Here is an 18333-nt window from a genome sequence, read left to right on the forward strand (position 1 = left end):
GCAGAGATAGAGAGCGAGGGGGCAAGGTTGCGAGGGAGCGAGACCAACAGCTTGGCCTGGCTTGTTGGCTTGCGTTGGTGCGTGGGCAGCGTGGCCCCACCGGCCTGCAGCCTGCCCTGAATTCCAAGATGGCAGGCGAGCGACGCGCTGCCCACAAAGAGATAGACGGTCGCGGCGCGCCCCACCGGAAGAAAAGCGGGGTCAGCCCAGGCCGCGCCAGGTAGCCAGGTAGCCGGGTAGCCAGGTAGCCAGGTAGCCAGCCAGCCAGGTAGCCAGCCAGCCAGCCAGGACCCTGCCTTTTGCTGGCCCTGCCTACTAGCCTGCCTAGCTCAGCCTTAGCCTGGGCGCGGTAGGGCCCGCCATCCGCCATCCTGAGCCACGGCACGGCCCAGCGCGTCGCTGCCTGCGCCTGGGCCTGCGCCTGCGCTTGACCTTGAGCCCTGACCTCGAGCTGGGGCAGCGCTCCACGCCAGACCCTCGCTTCTCCACTTGCCGCCTGGCGCCCGGCGCCCTCACCCTCGCCACCACCACCACCGCCCCACCTTCCTTTGCCGCCACCACCACCGCCACCACCCACCCTCCGACCTCCGACCACCACCACCATCGCTGCTTATTCTCACATCCGCCCGCCGTACCCCGTCGACCAGTCAGCTTCATCCGCCCTCCGTCCACCAGCCTGCACTCGGACCATGCCACCGCCGCGGCCTAGGCCAAGGCGCACAACCGCAGCCGCAGCCGCCCCTTCGACCTCTGCTTCTCCAAACCCAGCAGCCAAACGGGCAGCCTCGACTTCCGCTCCATCTCGCACAACCAGAACCGTCGCCTCGCAGCGTACTAGACAGGCCACTCCCAACACCGACACCGATACCGACACCGATGATGACCAGGACGACGACGACGACGACGACGAAGAGGAGGTCACGCGCGAAATGATCCAGGCAAGGATCGCAGAAGCACGCGCAGAGAGCCTTAGAAAAGCACAGGAGCGTCAGCAGCATAACGCAATCCGCAGCCGCAGCCGCACCACGGCCAACGGCGACCACGACCACGGGTCCGATCCCACCCCGTCGCGTCGCGCCACCAGATCTGGACCCGCCAGCAGAACCCGCGGTCCCGCTTCGGCCGTCGCTGCCAGAGCCACCCGCTCCTCGGCAGCCGCCGCATCCTCTCCCGCTCCCTCGTCCCCGGCAACCCGTTCCAGTCGCACGTCCGGCCGCACCAGCCGCTCTACCCGTCGGGACCTACTCGGCGACGCAGACAGCGACTCCGACAGCGGCAGCGACTCCAGGTCTGCATCGCAGCACACCAATACCCGTGCCTCCCGCACAAAGCCAAGTGCCCCCGCTTCTACCATGCAGGCCTCAATCAAGGGCAAGGGCAAGGCCAGCGCCGCCGCCGCCGCCGTCGACGACCACGACGACGAGCAGCAGCAGGACGACGATCACTGGTCCGAGCCCGAGGCGCTCAAGCTCGTACGCCAGCAGCTCCTCAGAAAGGCCGGACGCGCACCACCAGCCGACGAGCCCAAGCCGCAGCAGAAGCGCAAGGCCGGCCCCATTGCCAGAAGTCAACGCCAGTCGCGCAGGACCACGGCTGCTCCCCAGAGCGATGTCGACGATGGCGAGGAAGGCACGCATGTCCCAGACGAGCGGGCGGAGCGCGGCTCTGACGACAGCGACGCATCCGTCGGCCCAAGCTCGTCGACCAGATCCAACCTGCGTCGATCGACGCAGACACGCTCGTCCGCGCGACAGAACAATGGCACGGTCAAGCCCTCGGTCCAGTCCAAGGGCATGAGCAAGCTGAGAAGCTTGCAGAACTCCCTTGCCCTCGACTCGAGCGAGGAGGACGAGGGCGAGGACGAGGACGAGGACGAAGACGAGGACGCCTCGGCAGATGACAGCGGAGATGCCGCACCCTGCCGTCGGGCCCGCACGCGCGCTTTATACAAGGCTACATCTTCATCGAGGCCCAAGAATTCCTCGAGACTGCGAGGCTTTGTCGTCAGCGACGACGAGGTCGACGACGATGACGATGACGACGACGACAACGATTTTGGCGCCAAGAAGCGCAGGCAGACGCGGACGCGGACGCGGGCAAGGCCCTCGCCGAGATCATCGTCGAGGCTGCAGGCCAGTAGCCCGCAAGCGCCGTCCTCGCAGCGTCCGACGAGGTCGGCGGCTACCCGAGGGCGCACGAGCCAAGCTGGAGGCGATGATGACGACGACGAAGACGGCGGGGATCTTGACCACGCTGTCATGGACGTCGGCGATGCGAGCAGCGACGATTTCGAGTCCGCCTGGAAGCGCGGCTCTCGTCGCAAGCAGCCAAAGAAGCGGGCCGCCCCCCGCAGGTCGACACGAGGCGATGAGGCTGCAGCGCCCGCCCGCAAGCGCCTCCGTCGATCGAGGCCACGGGCTTTGTACAACGAAGACGACGTCGAGCTCGACCTCGACGAGGACGAAAGCGAAAAGTCCGAAGGGGTCACCGACGTCGAAATCGCCGCACCGGTCGCTGCGAGGAAACCGCGCCGTCCTAGCTGCAAAGATCTGCCACTGCCCATCATTTCCGAACCGCCGCCTCCAGGCAACTTCGAGATCGTTGGACTGGAGCCGAGCGATTCGGTGCGGGCCCGGACGCTTCAGATCGACCACGTCTTCCCTCCGATCCGCCGTCCTGAGTCCAGGAAGGCGGCGGAGGCAGACAGCGACGAGGAGTTCAGCGTCAAGGACGAGTCGGACGAGCTCGACCTTCTTGCGTCGGACGAGGAGGCGGAGCCGAGCGGCAAGAGGTCCACTCGGTCCCAGCGACGCGCGAGCGGCAAGCGCAGGGCTTCGGCGAGGCGGGACGAGAGCGACGGTGACTATGCCGCGCCGGACGAAAAGGATGGCGAGGGCCAAGGCGGCGTGATCGGCGGCTCTGACGACGGTACCAGCGATGGCGACGAGCCTCGCGTCGAGTACGAGCCGGCCACGTCTGCGCTCGAGAAGCACTGGGACACGTGCCGACGGTGCTCGGACAAGCCGACGATGCACCACTGGAGCCGGGCGCTGGCGTCGCGCAAGCGGATGGAGAGGCGCTCGGGCAAGCAGGTCCGGCTGCAGTCGCCCGAGAAAAAGACGCGCAGCGAGCGCACCAGCTACACCCGCGGCATGTTTAACGAGGGCGTCGTGCTCGACACGGCCGAGCAGCGGATGGAAGAGTGGCTCGACACGCTCGAGATGCGCGGCGGCTGGTTCCAATGCTCGACGTGCAGCGTCTCGTCGCACTGGGGCTGCCTCAACCAGCCCCACCAGAACGCCGTCCTGGCCCTGCTCAACTGCGAGCGGCGCGCCCGGCACCGCAGCCTGGGCGAGGGAGCCGGACCGGCGCCGAAGCTCATCACCACGATCGCGATGAACGAGGTGGTCGACTCGATCCCCTGCCCCGACTGCGCCGTGGCCCGCTGGACTTGCTTCACCTGCAAGGGCGACGTCCAGGGCGAACGGGTGCCCGAGGAGCTTGGCGGGCCCGACACCGAGACCGCCGCCCGGCTGCCCGCCCCGCCGAGCCCTCCGGTCGCGCCGAGGCTCTTCCGCTGCACCCGCTGCCACCGGTGCTCGCACTACGAATGCATGCCCGACGTCCCGGCCGCCGAGGGTGGCGCCAGCGGCGGCGGTGTCGATGCGCTCGCGACGCCCGAGGAGCGGGCCAAAGCGGCCCAGGAAGCCGAGTGGAAGTGCAGCGACTGCCGCAAGTGGGCGGCCGTCGACCAGATCCTGGCGTGGCGCCCGCTCGACCGGCGCGAGTGGAACGACCGCGAGGCCAAGAACCGCACCTACCCGGCCTACTCGAACAAGGACGAGCTGCCGCGCGAGTACCTCGTCAAGTTCAAGGAGCGCTCATTCCGCGAGACGGTGTGGGTGCCCCACGACTGGCTGCGCGTCACGGCGCCGATGGCCATCAACCACTTCCTCCGCCACGGCACCCGCCTCGAGCTCGAGCCCGCCGAGCTCATCGAGAGCACCGCCTCGGTCAGGTCGGCCAAAAAGGGCCGCGCCAGCCTCGCGCTGGGAGGCGGCTTCTCCGCCGCCGCGTCTGCTGCTGCATCGTCCTCGACGCCGGATCGGGCGCAAAAGGTCCGCAAAGTCATCACGCTCGACGATGTCGGCCAGGCCAGCACCGGCCCGCCGGGCCCGGAACCTGATGCCCAGCAGCGGATCCCGATGCCCTGGAAGACGCCGGACCGCATCCTCAGCGTGCGCTTCTACGCCTCGATCGACACGGGCGCGGCAGAGCCAGGCGGCGCCGAGATCGACACCGAGTCGGTCGAGGACAAGCGCCTGCTCGAGCCGGCCAACCTGCACGACAGCTGGCCCCACATTTCCCAGATGCTCGTCAAGTGGCAAGATATCGGCTACGAACGCAGCACGTGGGAGGACCTGCCGTCGCGCCGCAAGGACGCCGACGTCTTCGCCGAGTACCAGCGCGCCTACAAGAGCTTCCTGGCCGCACGCCAGGTGTCGATTCCGCTGCTCGACGAGGCTGACCGCGACGCCCGCCGCTCCCGGCCCTTCCGCGCCCTCGACGACCAGCCGGCGTGCGTCCGCGGCGGCGAGCTGCTCGACTTCCAGGTCGAGGGCGTCAACTGGCTGCGCTATGGCTGGCACAACCGGCAGCCGGGCATCCTGGCCGACGAGATGGGTCTGGGCAAAACGGTGCAGGTCATCTCGTTCCTCGGCCAGCTGTGGAGCGAGCACCGCGCGGGCCCATTCCTGGTCGTGGTGCCCAACGCGACGCTGCCCAACTGGGTGCGCGAGTTTGAAAAGTGGCTGCCCCACTTCCGCGTGGTGCCCTACTGGGGCGAGGCCGAGGCGCGCGACACGATCCACAAGTTTGAGCTCTTCCACCGCGAGGGCGCGTCCGAGTCGAAGCGCAAGGGCCGGCGCACGATCAAGGCCCACGTCGTCGTCGCCTCGGACACGGCGATCCGCATCGACTCGCTGCCCCTGCGCAAGGTGGGGATGTGGGACGCCATGATCGTCGATGAGGGCCAGAACCTCAAGAGCGGCGAGTCGGTGCTGCTGCGCAAGCTCAACGAGATGCAGAGCGACCACCGCATCATTATGACGGGCACGCCGCTCAACAACAACATCGGCGAGCTCTTCAACCTGCTCAACTGGCTCGAGCCCGGCGGCCAGTGGAGCGCCATCAAGGAGCTCAAGCGCAAGTACGAGGTGCTCAGCCCGGAACTCATCGAGGAGCTGCAGCCCCGGCTCAAGCCCTACTTCTTGCGCCGGATCAAGGCCGAGGTGCTCGACCTGCCGCCCAAGACGGAGCTCATCGTGCCGACGTCGCTGCGGCCGATTCAGAAGCGCATCTACCGCTCCATCCTCGAGCACAACGTCGAAGACATCCAGGCGCTCGCCGAGGGGCGCGGCGAGACCAAGGGCAAGCGCAAGGCGGCGCTCACCAACCTCAACAACGTGCTGATGCAGCTGCGCAAGTGCGTCCAGCACCCGTACCTGATCGCGCCCGACCTCGAGGCCAAGGAGGGCGACGTCGGCTACGAGGCGTCGTGGGAGCACCAGCGCCTCGTCGACGCCAGCGCCAAGATGCTCCTCCTCCAGCGGCTGCTGCCCAAGCTCAAGGAGCGCGGCCACCGCGTGCTGCTGTTTTCCCAGTTTGTCATCAACCTCGACCTGGTCGAGGTCTTCCTCAGCGGCGAGGGCTACAAGTACCTCCGCCTCGACGGCACCGTCGGCCAGAAGCAGCGCCAGAAGGGCATCGACGCCTTCAACGCGCCCGGCTCCGACTACTTTATCTACATGATTTCGACGCGCGCCGGCGGCGTCGGCATCAACCTCGCCACGGCCGACACCGTCATCATCTTTGACCCGGACTTTAACCCGCACGTCGACATGCAGGCCATTGCGCGCGCCCACCGCATCGGCCAGGCGAAAAAGGTCCTCGTCCTCACGATGATGTGCAAGGGCACCGCCGAGGAGCAGATCATCGAGACGGCCAAGAAGAAGATGGTGAGTCATGCGTCCTTCGGAGGCGGCTGACGGTTCGACCCGTTGCGCAGCGCAGAGGCAATTGACCCCGGACCTCTTCTGCTCCCTCCGCTTGCCTACCTGCCCGTTCCATCGCCCGCAGGTGCTGGACCACCTCATCGTGCAGAACCTCAACAACGAAGAGTCCCGCCCCGAGACGCTCGAGTCGATCCTCAAGTTCGGCGCCGAGGCGCTCTTCGCCGAGGGCGGCCTCGAGGAGAATGAGAGGGACGTCCGCTATACCGAGGAGGACCTCGATGCCCTCCTAGACCGCGGCGAGCGGCTCGACGATAGCGACGACGACCTCGGCATCGGCGGCAGCGGCGGCGGCGGCGACCACGGCGGCGCTGGCCGCTTCTCCTACGCGAGGGTGTGGGAGAATGACAAGAAGGAGGACCCCGCCATCAACCCCGCGAGCGCCGCGCTGGTCGACAACGACTTCTGGGCCGACCTCCTGGAGAAGCATCGCGAGGACGCTCGGCTCAAGGCCGAGGCCGAGGAGGAGAACCAGCGCGCCTCGCGCCGCCGACGCCGCGACGCCAACATCCGCGCCATGGTCGCCGCCGACGAAGAGGATCCGGCCTCGCCGGAAAAGGGCGGCCGGAAGGGCGGGTCGAAGCGCGGACCCAAGAAGCAGGCCCGGCGCGCCGAGGACGAGGAATTTGTCGCGCGCCTCTCGGACCGGTCTGGCTCCGACGGCGAGCTCGACGGCACGGTGCCCGAGGACATCCGGGAGCTCGACCGCAGGAAGAAGAGCAAGGCGTACCAGCCCAGGGAGTACCCGATGCCCTTCTCTATGGGCAGTGGGGGTGCCGCAGCCAACGGCGCTGGCCCGTCCATTGTCCAGCTCAATCCTGCTCCCTTCCCAGATCCGGTGGCCGCAGCTGGCGGTGCGGCTGGACCCGCTGCTACTGCCGTTGGACCTGGGCCAGGCGCATCGACGAATGTTCCGCCCACTCAGCAGCACACGCAGCAGCAGCAGCAGCAGCAGCAGCAGCAGCAGCCGATGCCGATCCTTCAAGGTCAAGCGCCTGCACTCGTGGGGGCCAACGCGCGTCGGCCAACCTCGAGGCCCACCAACATGCTGCAGGACTTCGAGACGATCCGCAACCTTGATGCCACGGCGCCGGTGGACCAGGTGACGCCCGAGCAAAAGGCCGTCTTTATGCGCATCCTCGACGCGCTGCCGTCGCAGCACTGGGACGAGATCCGCCGCCGCATGGGGCACAACGGCTTCCCGCAGCTGCCTCCGCCGCAGGGCCGCCACCAGCTGACCATGACGCACGTCCAGTACTTTGCCAAGGCGTTCGAGATGCCCGTCGTGCTGTTCGCTGCCACCTTCACGATTGTGGCCGAGGAGGCCATCCCGGACGAGATCCGCAACATGCCGTACGGCGGCGCCGTGGCGCTCAACTCGTCGCTCATCAAGGAGCTGCTGCTGCGCACGGCCCTCTACATGCTCATCGCCTGCTCGGTGCCTCGGCCCGTGGAGCCGGCGCCCGCACCGGAACCGCCGCCGATTGCCGCCAGCGACGAGCTGGCCCGGCAGATCCTGGGCGACGTCGCCAAGTCGAATGCGTGGCTCGAGCGGATCCGGGGCCTGAGGCACACCCACCTCGGCCACTTGGCCGAGAGGGCGCTCCAGGCGCCCACTTTGGAGCAGCGCATCATGACTATGATGAGCGTCGAGAGGCTCGTCGTCGATCTGCTGCGGCGGCATAAGGAGCACCATTATCAGCAGCAACAGCAGCAGCAGCACGGCGGTGTGGGCAGGGCAACGTCGGCATCGGCGTCGGCGGCACCCGGAGCTCCGAGCCCTGGCCAGGCGCAGCAGCCGCAGCAGCCGTTGACACAGCAGCCGAAACAGCAGCCGACACAGCAGCCGACACAGCAGCCGACACAGCAGCAACCCGCACATGCGCCAGCGCAGGGGTCGCAGCAAGCGCACGCCACACAGACAGCTCGAGCTCGAGCCTCGTCTTCTGAAACTCGCGCCAGCCCAGGGGCAGGGGCGGCCGCTGCGGCAGCAGAGAAGAAGAAAAAGGCCGTCGGTGCTACAGTGGCTGATCTGATGCGCCTCACTCGGAACCATCCGCTGGCAGCGGGCAGCCCGACGGCCGTGCCCGTGTGGCGCAACGAGCTGCGCAGGCTCGATGCCATGACCAAGGCGCGCAAGCCTCGTTCCAGCAACGCCTCGAGCGTCGGTGGCGCTTCCACGGCGGCCGACGCTGCCGCAGGCTCGCCATCGGCCATGTCAGGCTTTGGCACTCCCGGCGGCGGCGGCGGCGGCGGCTTCGACTCTCCTTCTCCCGCGCCGGCAGCGTTCAACGGGTTCGGGAGCCAGCCTGTCGGGATGCAGATGCCGAGCAACATGGGCGGCAGCGCCAGCAGCAGCAGCAGCAGCTTTGCGCCTGCCTCGGTGCCATCGACTGCCCCTCCTACGGCGCCGCCCTCGGTCCAAGAGGCCGTCGCCGCGGCGCCGACCCGGTACGGGCCCAAGCCCGAGCAGCGCTGCGCCATCTGCCTGGGGCCGTTCCACTTTGCCAACCGGTGCCCGACGATGCAGGACGTGTCGCTGGCCTCGATGCGCTGGCACGAGCTCGTCGAGCAGGCGCGCCTCGACCGCGACGACGACAAGCTGCGCACCACGCTCAAGGTCATGACGATCAAGCTCAACTCGCTGCGCAACGCCGCGGGCCTCGAGCGCGTCGAGGTGCCGTCCGGGCTGCTCGCATAGTAGTGTGTCACTCCTGGCTGGACGGCGGCGGTGGCAGTCGCGGAGAGCGAAGGATCGGCACGTACAGTACAGCGCAGGCTCATGTGGCGGGCGGGCAAGCAAGCAGGCGAGGAAGAGACCCATGCTGAGCTGAGAGGCAGGCCGGGCTATATCGTCATATCACTCCAAGTCGTCCATTTGCCGACCGCTCTGTGTGCATGTGTGCGTGCGCGCTTCGAGGCGGGAGAAGGCATCCACGACGGCGTCCGTGCCCACGTCGCGTCGGACCCACCTAACCTAGACCGAGCTACCGACCCACTTGACCAAGCCCGCCGGCAACCCGCCCACCTTCTCCCTCTCCTTGACGATGCGGACGATATCCGCCGGATCAAGGATACACCGCACCTTGACAAATTCCTGGCCCACGCCCGTCGCTATCCCCGCTCTCCCTCCTCTTGCCGCCCCACCACCACCACCACCGGCAGCGGCTCCACCGGCGGTACCGGCACCGCTGGAAGCGGGACCCTTTATATCCAGAGACGCCACTGCCGAATCGACGAGAAAGATTTCGGAAGCCACGAGGGACTGGAAGGCCAGAAAGGCAGTCCTTCGATCCGCCACCGTCCCCTCGATTCCCGGAGCAGCTGTGAGGAGGCTGCGAGCCTTGGACGACCTCGACTGCCTACCGGCAAAGCGCCGGAGCTCATCGAGGCACATTTCAAAGTTGAAGACGGTCCGGTCGCGCGTCTGCACGTGCTTGGCCGCTACGAGGAGCGCGTACTCGTGTTCCGTCAGCGCCGGTAGCGTCGTACGACCCATCCCGTCCGATACTGCGTCCGAGGCCGCTTGAAGGAACGTCGCGATCGGAAAGACGGCACCGTTCGCGGTGGGGGATAGAGCGGCGAGGGGAGGGAAGAGGGTGCGGTAGAGGAGGCGGATGTCGTTCGTCAGGTCGTAGAGGGCGCGCAGGATCTCGGCGTAGCTCGGATGCGTTAGCAGCGCATCGACGTCCCTGGTCCAGCTCGAGAGAAACAGCCGTCGTTCCGCCGCCGCCGCCGCCGCATCGTCGTCGTCCTGCCGTTGCTCTGACGTCAAAGGTGCGTCCTGAGCGTCGCCGCCGCCGCCGCCGCGGCCACCGAGGAGTGCACGCCGCGCCACCTGCTGGAACACGTCAAGCGACGCGGGCGGGCGCACGTGGATGATGCGGTGCGAGAAGCGCGACTTGACGCGCTTCTCGAGCAGGTCGACGGTATCCACGCGCGACGTGAGACCCACGACGGCCAGGCCGGCGCCGTAGCTGCCCGCCTGGACGGCGTCGAGGAGGCAGTACAGCAGCGCCTGCCGCGGCCGCGCCGTGAAGAGGTCGAAATCGTCGAGGGACACGACGAGCGGCTTGCGAGTCGAGGCGCCCGCCGCTCTCGACGACGTCGAGAGGAGCGAGATGATGTGCGAAATGATGTTGGAGAGCGACGAGAGGATGGCGCCCGCCACGACGTTTTCCTCTTCGGCCGCATCGGCATCGTAGCCCTCGCCCCCGCCGTCGTCGTCGTCGTCGTCGTCGGGACCGCCGCCGAAGACGTGGTCGTCTGCCTCGCCATGGTCGCCGTCGCCGTCGTCGTCGCCGTCATGGTGCTCTGCGTCGCCCTCGGCCTCGCCTGCTCCGGACTCGGGCTCGTTGAGCTGATCGTCGATCTCATCGCGGATGTCCTCGTCGCGAAACGCGCCCTGGCTGATGAGCTGCTGCGCCATCTCCTTCATGGCCGAACGGTCCGTCGTCTGGATGGACCCGGTGAGGTGGACGCGGTAGTAGTGCCTGGACTGCACGGTCGCCGCCGTCGTTTTCGCGGGAGCAGCAGGCCGCGCGTCGTGTGAAATCTTCCGGAGCACGGAATCGAGGAGCATCGACTTGCCCGCGCCGCTGCTGCCGATGAGGAGGCAGCTGTTTCCCTCGCGTGCGGTGACGGAGGCGTTGAGCATCGTGTAGAGGTGGAGCCACTCTTCGCCGTGGCCGATGCACTCGGAGCCGGGAGGTTCCAAGCTTCCGTCGTCAGCCGTGGGGACGGGTGGAAGGCGGCCGCTGAGGATGGCGAGGCATCGGTCGCGCTGGGCGGGGAGGTGGCGCTGCAGCACGGGCAGGGGCAGCGCCGAGAGTGCCGATTCGGTCGAGAGGTGTATGCGCTTGGCTGCTCGGACATCGACGGTGGGCGCTGTGGCCTTGCTGAGCGAGTCGACCGGCTCTGCTGCTGCCGGTGTCGTCGTCGTCGTCGTCGTTGTCGTTGTCGTGGCTGGTGTGTCCTCTGCGGGCCGGGGAGCGGCATCGTGTGCGTCGGTCGATGTCGATGTCGATGCCGGCGCTGTTGCTGATGCTGGCGGTGCTGCGTGTGCTCCTTCGAGGCCATCGGCCGCATCGGCGTCGGCGCGTGCCTTTCGTTTTGGCGGCATCGTCTGTCGGTGTACGGAAGAGTCGGTGTGGTGGGTAGGCGGAGGGGAGAAGGAGAAGGAAGCAGGAAAGGGCGCCGCACGGACAGCCACCCCCTCCCTCCACCTTTGGCTGCTGTTGGTCTGTCTCTCTGCCCCGTCACGCCGACGCCTCGCTGCCACGTGCGCCGACTTCATTTCCCCATCAAGCCTCGGATCCGAAAATGTTGGGGAGGGTTGCTGCACGTGCCATTCCGCGCCGCCTGCCTGCCTGCCTGGCCCCGAGCTGCCCGCACCCCGCACTCGACATTCCTGCGACGACGATCATATTCTCGCCAGTCTCACACACCCCTTGCATCCTTCGGATCTGCGTCACGCCGTCCCTGCCTTTCGCCAGCTCCGTGCCACGGGCCACGCGCGCCTGCCTTGATGATCGTCGTTGCAGTCCGACGCGCAGGGGCGCGTCCAGGCTACACGGGGGCAAGGCGGAGCCCCCTTCGCGGCTCCTCTCTGAAGCGAGCATGGCAAGGGACGGTGCGCTAGCGGAGCAAAGACGACGAAGGCCACTCGTCGCGACCGCAAGACTGGCCAGCACGATGCAGCGCAGTTACCTCGTTGATTGCGCCGACCAGCATCGATCGTCTCTCGCTGCCGCCCTGCCGAATCGCGGCGCCAGGACGGTGCGTGCGATCGACGTCGGGCGGCGCACGTTTCCGGTACGGTACGCGCTCGACGTCTTCGGACGGCCGAAATCAAGCGTGACAATGCGCTGCCAGAGACGTGTTTCGACCGCCCACCGCGACGGGACCTCTTGGAGGGCGCTAAAGTGTCCCTGCGTGTCCGGTGCCGGCACGGGGACGACGACATCCATCGCGATGGATGCCGTGCGATGCAGCCAGCCCGACACTTCTAGACTGAGCGACGCTCGTTCTCTCCCACGCTAGGCCAGAGTGGCGACAGAGCCTTGCCTCGCTCCGCGTCACGAGTCGAGGAGCAAGACGCTACGCTACCACTCGCTGCCGCCGGCGATCGCAGATGAACCCCGGGTTGGACCCCGTCTCTGCCCGAAAGCTACGCAGATGGCGCCGCGCCATCGATAAGCAGGTCCACCGCATGTCGCGTCGAGCCTATCCCATGTACTCGCTCGTTCAGACCGTCTCCGAGGGGGACCGACGGGCGGGCAGCGTACCCGAAAGTCGGCGGTTGTCGTCCCATCGTTGGCCGATCGACGCTGCCCATGCCGTGAGGTGTACGCGACGTACATACAGTCAGCCAGAGAGCATGCTCGCCCCTCACTACGCTGCATTGTACTCGGGATCGACCGGGCAGGCTGCCTTTGCGGCGTATGCTTGTCGTTGTCATCCTCGCGGGCGTGGGTACGCACGGTACGGATCGTGTGCCTTGAGCTGAAGGCCAGGCAAGCAGGCAGGGACCGCGTGCGAGTCCGGCGCCGGCGCTCGGCTTCCGCTGCCGAATTGCGCCCACTGCGCCCGGACCTGCAGCAGGGCGTTGCTGCCCGCCTGCCTGGCTGCCTGCCTGCCTGCGGGTACGTTTGTCGGCGGTCAGAGGCGGTAGACAGAGGTGGTGCTCTCTCTCTGCCAGCATGGGCAGGGACCTATGGATCGCCCGCATGGTACGCCCAGGCTGGCTCGATCCATGGCTTGCTACGCCATGCCCATCGATCGTGGATCCCGGTGCAGACCCCACGTACAGCGCGGCACGGCAAGGACGCTCTTGTTTCCCGGAACCGCTCTCACCTCGGCGGCTTTGCTTTTAGTCGGCGGAATCCAGGTCCAGGATGAGGCCAGGGCTGGCGATCGGACAGGTGGTCTGGCAAGCAGACGCCGAGGCGGTTGCGAAGTCGTCCCGTCGACGCGGCAGGCAGACCGGCCTGCTCTTGCTGGCGCTCCTCGTCGAGCTCGACGACCGCTCCGGACCCTAGCAAGCCGTCCTTGTACCTACCTGCCTACCTGCGCTCCCGGGCTGATTGTTTCTCGAGAGATACAGTATTGGCTTGAAAAACGTTGCGTGGCCCTGCCGTCACGAGGAAGGGTCTCGAGGAGCCAGCCCGGCGGGGCATGACACTCCGCCGTGTACGCCGAGACTTTGTGGCCGGAGACGACGGCGCGCAAGACTCGAGCTGAGCCGTCGCCTGGCCTGGCCTGGGCGCGGCGGAGTGGCGCAACCAGCGACAGGGGTCAGGGTCGCGCACCCTCGCCCCGGCCGCCTCGTTCAGCCACCATCCGCCGTGCATCCGCGACAACCCTTCGTCTGGCTTGGCAAGAACCCCCACGCCACGCCACGCCGGTCGGTTGGTCTCGTCAAGCAACGAGCGAGTCGAGGTGCCGGTGCCGTCGGGCCAGGCAACGTCTCGCGGGGGGAGTCACCCTCGTTCCTGGAACATGCACCACCCTACCCTACCCTACCCTACCCTACCCTACCCTACCCTACCTGCGTCTACCTCTGCAGCTGGATATCGGCGAGACGACCACCGGCGTCTGCCTTTCCATCCTGGCCTCTCCCTCGTCGTCGTGCGCCGGCAAAACTCCATCACCGTGCCCCCCGGTCCCCCGTACGGTACCGTACTCGTAGGGCACCGTCGAGAGCCCATCGCCTTGCATGCTGGTGGTGCTCGGGACGAAGGCGGGCCAGCTGTCGCCTGTCCCAGGGCATGGCACAGCAGCGTCGCCTCGCTCGGGTCCGAACCGAACCGAAGCGGTGGCAGTGCGTGCACAGCCATGGCCTGGCCCGGGGCCGACAGCGTGGCGCTGCGTTGGACCTGCCTCCCTTCGTGCCGAGCTTGTTTGAATTTGGCCCGACTGCAACCCTGCAGCCCAAAGCTAGCTGTCGGCCTGCAGGAAAACAACTGCAGGCTGCACGCTGGGCGGCTACAGGCAGGCGGCCAGGCGACGCCGGCGAGTCAACGCCCGCCCGACGTCTGTACCTACTGCAGCCGCCTCGCTCCGCCAGGGGCTACCAACACAAACAACACCGCCGCCATACCGTGCCACCGCGCACCAACCTCCGCCGTCGCCGTCGCCGTTGGCCTCGCCCTCGCCCTCGCCCTCGCCCTCGCCGCCACCGCCACCGTCCGCTCCTCTTGCCTGCGTACCCCCTGCATGCAGAGGACCGCAGACGCACACACGAGGTAGCAGCTCGCGGCTAGACGGGGACGGGCTCCGTGGACGACCGACTGGGCTCGGGTTTGCCCAGCAAGATGGTGGCCTGCACGCGCTGGAAAGCCCATCGAGGTGCCAACATGCTCTAGCTCGGGCAGGCAGTCAGCCGGGCCTACCTGCCTGCCTTGGCTTGTGCCACGCCTGCTTCTCTCGCTCGAGGCTCAGCTGCTCGAGGAGAAACGCCAGGACAGATAGAGGGCGAGCGAGACGGTGGCAGGGGAGCCCCTTTTGGATATGGCCCATCTGGCGCAACATTCGTGGCGACGGCCGCCCGCCCAGATTGCCGCATTGACCCCCGGCTGGCTTGCTTGGCCCCTTTTGTTCTTTCTCGTCCCGGAACGATTGGGCGCATCGCGGGCCTGGAGGCAGGCATGAGGCAAGGCTGGCTCGCTGGCTGGCATCCAAGGCTGGGCGCAATCACTCGTCGTCGGTGTGCGGGTAGGTGGGAGGGTGATCAGACCTCGAGCTTGCGCCCTCCTGTACGTACGTGCTTGCGCATGCCCATCCGCATGTTGATTGCCTGTCCTGTGGTCATCCCGGTAGCTCAGCAGCTAGCATGCGACCTGAGAGAACGAGACCGAGGTGGTGGTCGCTGTCCGTCCAGCGCGGCCCTCGCACTCGCACACGCCCCAGCGCGGCCACTGGCACTCGCACATGCCCAGCAAGGCCACCACCAGGCCAAACCTACCACCCTCGACCCCTCCTCTGCCCATTCGAGGCTAGCTGGTATGGCGCCGCCCCCCACCTTGTCGACCATTGCCCCGCCGAGCAGGCGCGATACGAGGTGCCAGCGATGTGGATGGATCGATGGTCGATGGCTGGCTGGCTGCCAGGTGGGACCAGGCGGACCGAGCGAGCGGTCGGGGCTCCAGACCGGTCTGGCAGGCCGCCGTCGCCGCTTGCTCGTCCAGGCAGGGTGGTGAGGCCCGCCCGCTGCGCCCCAATAACGTTTTACTCGCTGGCGCGCTGGCGCTGACGCTGGCTCTGGCGCTCGCCCTAGGCCTGTTCTGGCTTGGCCTGAGCGGGCCTCGTGCATGAAAGCGAGGCAGGCAGGGCCCGCGTGCCTGCCGTTGCCGCCCTTCCATATGCCGGCCGCCTGCTCGTCTTATTCCGTTCCTCGTTTCCGGGACGAGGCAGCAGGCACGCAGGCGGGCGGCAGCCCAGCGCAGCGCAGCGCAGCGCGATGATGGAATTCCCGACGCCGCTGCCGCTGCCGCCCACCCGCGCCCCGCTGCTTGTTCGTTCCGCCTTTGCGCGGCGTTGCGTTGCGTTGCTTTGCTTGTTGGTATGGCGTGGGTACAGTACCGAGCCTGGCACCGGAAGCAAAACCTTACCTGACGCGTGTCGTCTGCCGCTGGGCCCCCCTGCCCTGCCGTGCCCCGCCGCGCCCTGTCCAAGCTTGTGTATGTCTTGGCTGCCATCGGCCAGCGGCCAGCAGCACTGGCCTCGCCCTCGAGACCGACCCAACCGTGTCCTAGCCTCGCACACACACAACCCTCCCGCACCGCCTCGTCGGCGACGAGTAGTTACGCCCTACTGTAGCCTGCCTGTCTGCCTGCCTACGCCAGCCTGTTTGGCCGGCCAGCACCAGCACCATGACCGGCCTGCCCCGCACACCGCTGTCGGGTCCCTCGCCTCGTCTTTGTCGCGATCAACAACCGACGCCTCGCCCGCCCCTCCTCAAACTGGTCTGTGGCGCTGTCTTCGCAGGCCAGGCTGGCCCAGTCGCTCGCCACCACCTCCCGTGCCTAGCTATCTCGACCTCGCCCCGCATTGGCACCTCACCTCCTATCCTCCTTCTGCACCGCTGGAACTGCCCTAGTTCGCCACCTATCTGCTGCACCGCCACGCCAGCTCGCCTCCCGATCCCCTCGGCAACACAAACACGGAGAGAGTGAGAGAGCAAAGGGTCATACTCTGCCGCGCCGACGACGTCCTCTCAGGCCACCGATACCTCTGCTCGCGACCTCCACCATCCTGGACAGCTGCTGAGCATCGCCGCCGCCGCCGCCGCCGTCTTCTTCCTACTCGCTTGCCATCTCGAACCGCCAAAAGCTACACCTCTCTCCTCATCGACGAGGCTGGCCTGGCGCGACAAGGCCGCCACCCTACTTGCACACCTTGGTCCATCGCCACCCATCGTGCGCATTGTGCAGCCTGCGGCAAACCCACGTCGGCCCGTCTCGCCGCCGCCTTCGCCAACGCCACGCAACCCGACCTCGCCATCGACTGCGACCCTGTCCAAGCCAACCGATCATCGCTCCATCTCCACAGACCTACAAAGCATGCCGCGTCGTTCCATTCTTGGCCTCGCCCGCCCCGTCCCGACCTAGACCGCCCCTAGCCTGACCTATCCGACCACTCCGCAGGCACCATCCTCCATCGACCCTTGTCCTCCCCCCGACGCCCCGCTAGCAGACGCCTCGACTCCGTGCTTCGCGTCATCATCCCGCGCCCGCTTAGGCTCGCTCTAGCTGGTCTATCCGTCGCAACCGCTCACGCTGCGCATTCGCCGCTCAGCGTTTCAGCATCTCAATCGCCGCCCGTGTTGCTGCTGGATCTTGATCAGCTAGCGCCGCCCTCGTCTTTGAAGCAGCCACGCCAGCTCATCGCAATCTCACCATCGTTCGCTTGCTTTGGACGCCCCCAGCGGACCAGGCGCGGTTCCTTCTCCTCTGAGCCTCTGGAACTTGACCATCCCGGATCGACCGCATGGGCGCTTTTGACCACTCCTCCCTGTCCGCCACATCTCTAACCCTCTCGCCTCGGCACTTTCAATACAGCCTCGCAGGAGCTCCTCGCGCGTCTTCGCTCCTTCTCGACACCCGCAGCCCCTCGGGCCCCACCTCCTAGCCTCCCTGGCCCCTCGACGCTTCACCGAGGCAAACGCCTCTGGTTCCCCTCGCAGGCTGGCGGAGGATGAACGGCCAATTAAGAACGGACCACCCATCTGTTCGGACGCCGCAGCGCACCAGCAGCCTCCATGCTTCGCGCGGCAGCAGCAGCAGACGCACCAGCGCGCGTGCCAGTCGCCCCCATGAGCCGGCCAGCAGCAGCAGCGGCGGTGCGTTTCTCGGCGACGACGGCAATGAGGCCGGCAGTCAACTCCTGCCCAGCACACGACAAGCAGCGGATCCCGCCCCGGAAGTTCCCAGGACGCTCCCGTTCCCTTCGCGACAAGAGGGCGGCTCACAATCAGAGGACGCCACCGGCCATGCCCCCGAGACCTCGGCGCAGGGGGCGGCGCCGTACACATCGGCCCACCGCCGGGTATCGAGCGGCGGAGGCCATAGCCGCCAAGGCAGCCATCCCTACCCCTCTCTCCACGGCCTCGCAGGCATCTCGGACCCAGTCTCGCCCAGCCTGCACGGCACCTTCGGGCGCTCTAGCCACGGCAGCATCCTTGTCGACCGCGACCCGGCGTCTGCCGCACCTCCCAACGACGCCTCGTCGTCCGTCTCTCGGCGTCAGTCGAGCCCCACTGAGCAGAGCGCCTTTGGGCTGCTGGCCACCCAACGGGCTCAAGCTGGCACCACTCGGCAGCAGTCGGAAATCCACCAGTACCTCGAAAGGGGCAAGAGGCAGCAGAGGATCGATGCCCTGGAACGCGAGCTCAACTTGCCCGCCAGCCCGTTGTCGACCGAGGCGGAAGAGGAGCTCCGCTCCGTTGGGTCGCGCTCGCCGTCTGCTCCGGAGCGGTGGGAGCGGCCGGGGCCGGGCGCGGGCGGACGCGACGGCAATCGGAGCCGCAGCTCGGTCCAAACGTTTGGCCTGTTTGCTCGGGGCTCTACCGACGATTCCCCGGCACACCATCACCACCATCACCGTGAGCACACCGCCACCAACACCACCAACACCCACACCGACACCACCGACACCACCACCAGCGGCCATGCCCGGAGCGGCGACGACAGCGCGCGCGACCGCTCCGAGACGACCGGCAGCCGCGTCAGTCGCGATAGCCGCCCCTCGGACCGCGGCTACG

The 18333-nt window shown here is 67.4% G+C and overlaps 3 protein-coding genes across 3 annotated transcripts; 1 reads left to right on the forward strand and 2 right to left on the reverse strand.

Annotated features, from left to right (window-relative positions):
• Window positions 1-689: 689 nt before the first annotated feature.
• PFL1_03502 (uncharacterized protein) lies at window positions 690-8772 on the forward strand (the record flags this gene model as incomplete). Its single annotated transcript, XM_007881019.1, has 2 exons — window positions 690-6017; window positions 6139-8772. The coding sequence occupies 2 exons, from the start codon at window positions 690-692 to the stop codon at window positions 8770-8772; spliced, it is 7962 nt and encodes a 2653-aa protein (XP_007879210.1).
• A 276-nt stretch (window positions 8773-9048) lies between these two features.
• On the reverse strand, window positions 9049-11193 carry PFL1_03503 (uncharacterized protein; the record flags this gene model as incomplete). The annotated part of the gene is made up of 1 exon (XM_007881020.1): window positions 9049-11193. The coding sequence occupies one exon, from the start codon at window positions 11191-11193 to the stop codon at window positions 9049-9051; it is 2145 nt and encodes a 714-aa protein (XP_007879211.1).
• Window positions 11194-12240: 1047 nt separating this feature from the next.
• PFL1_03504 (uncharacterized protein) lies at window positions 12241-12801 on the reverse strand (the record flags this gene model as incomplete). Its single annotated transcript, XM_007881021.1, has 1 exon — window positions 12241-12801. The coding sequence occupies one exon, from the start codon at window positions 12799-12801 to the stop codon at window positions 12241-12243; it is 561 nt and encodes a 186-aa protein (XP_007879212.1).
• Window positions 12802-18333: the final 5532 nt, after the last annotated feature.

This window comes from Pseudozyma flocculosa, assembly GCF_000417875.1.
Source record: "Pseudozyma flocculosa PF-1 unplaced genomic scaffold scaffold00010, whole genome shotgun sequence".
In the NCBI taxonomy this organism is placed as follows: Eukaryota; Fungi; Basidiomycota; class Ustilaginomycetes; order Ustilaginales; family Ustilaginaceae; genus Pseudozyma; species Pseudozyma flocculosa.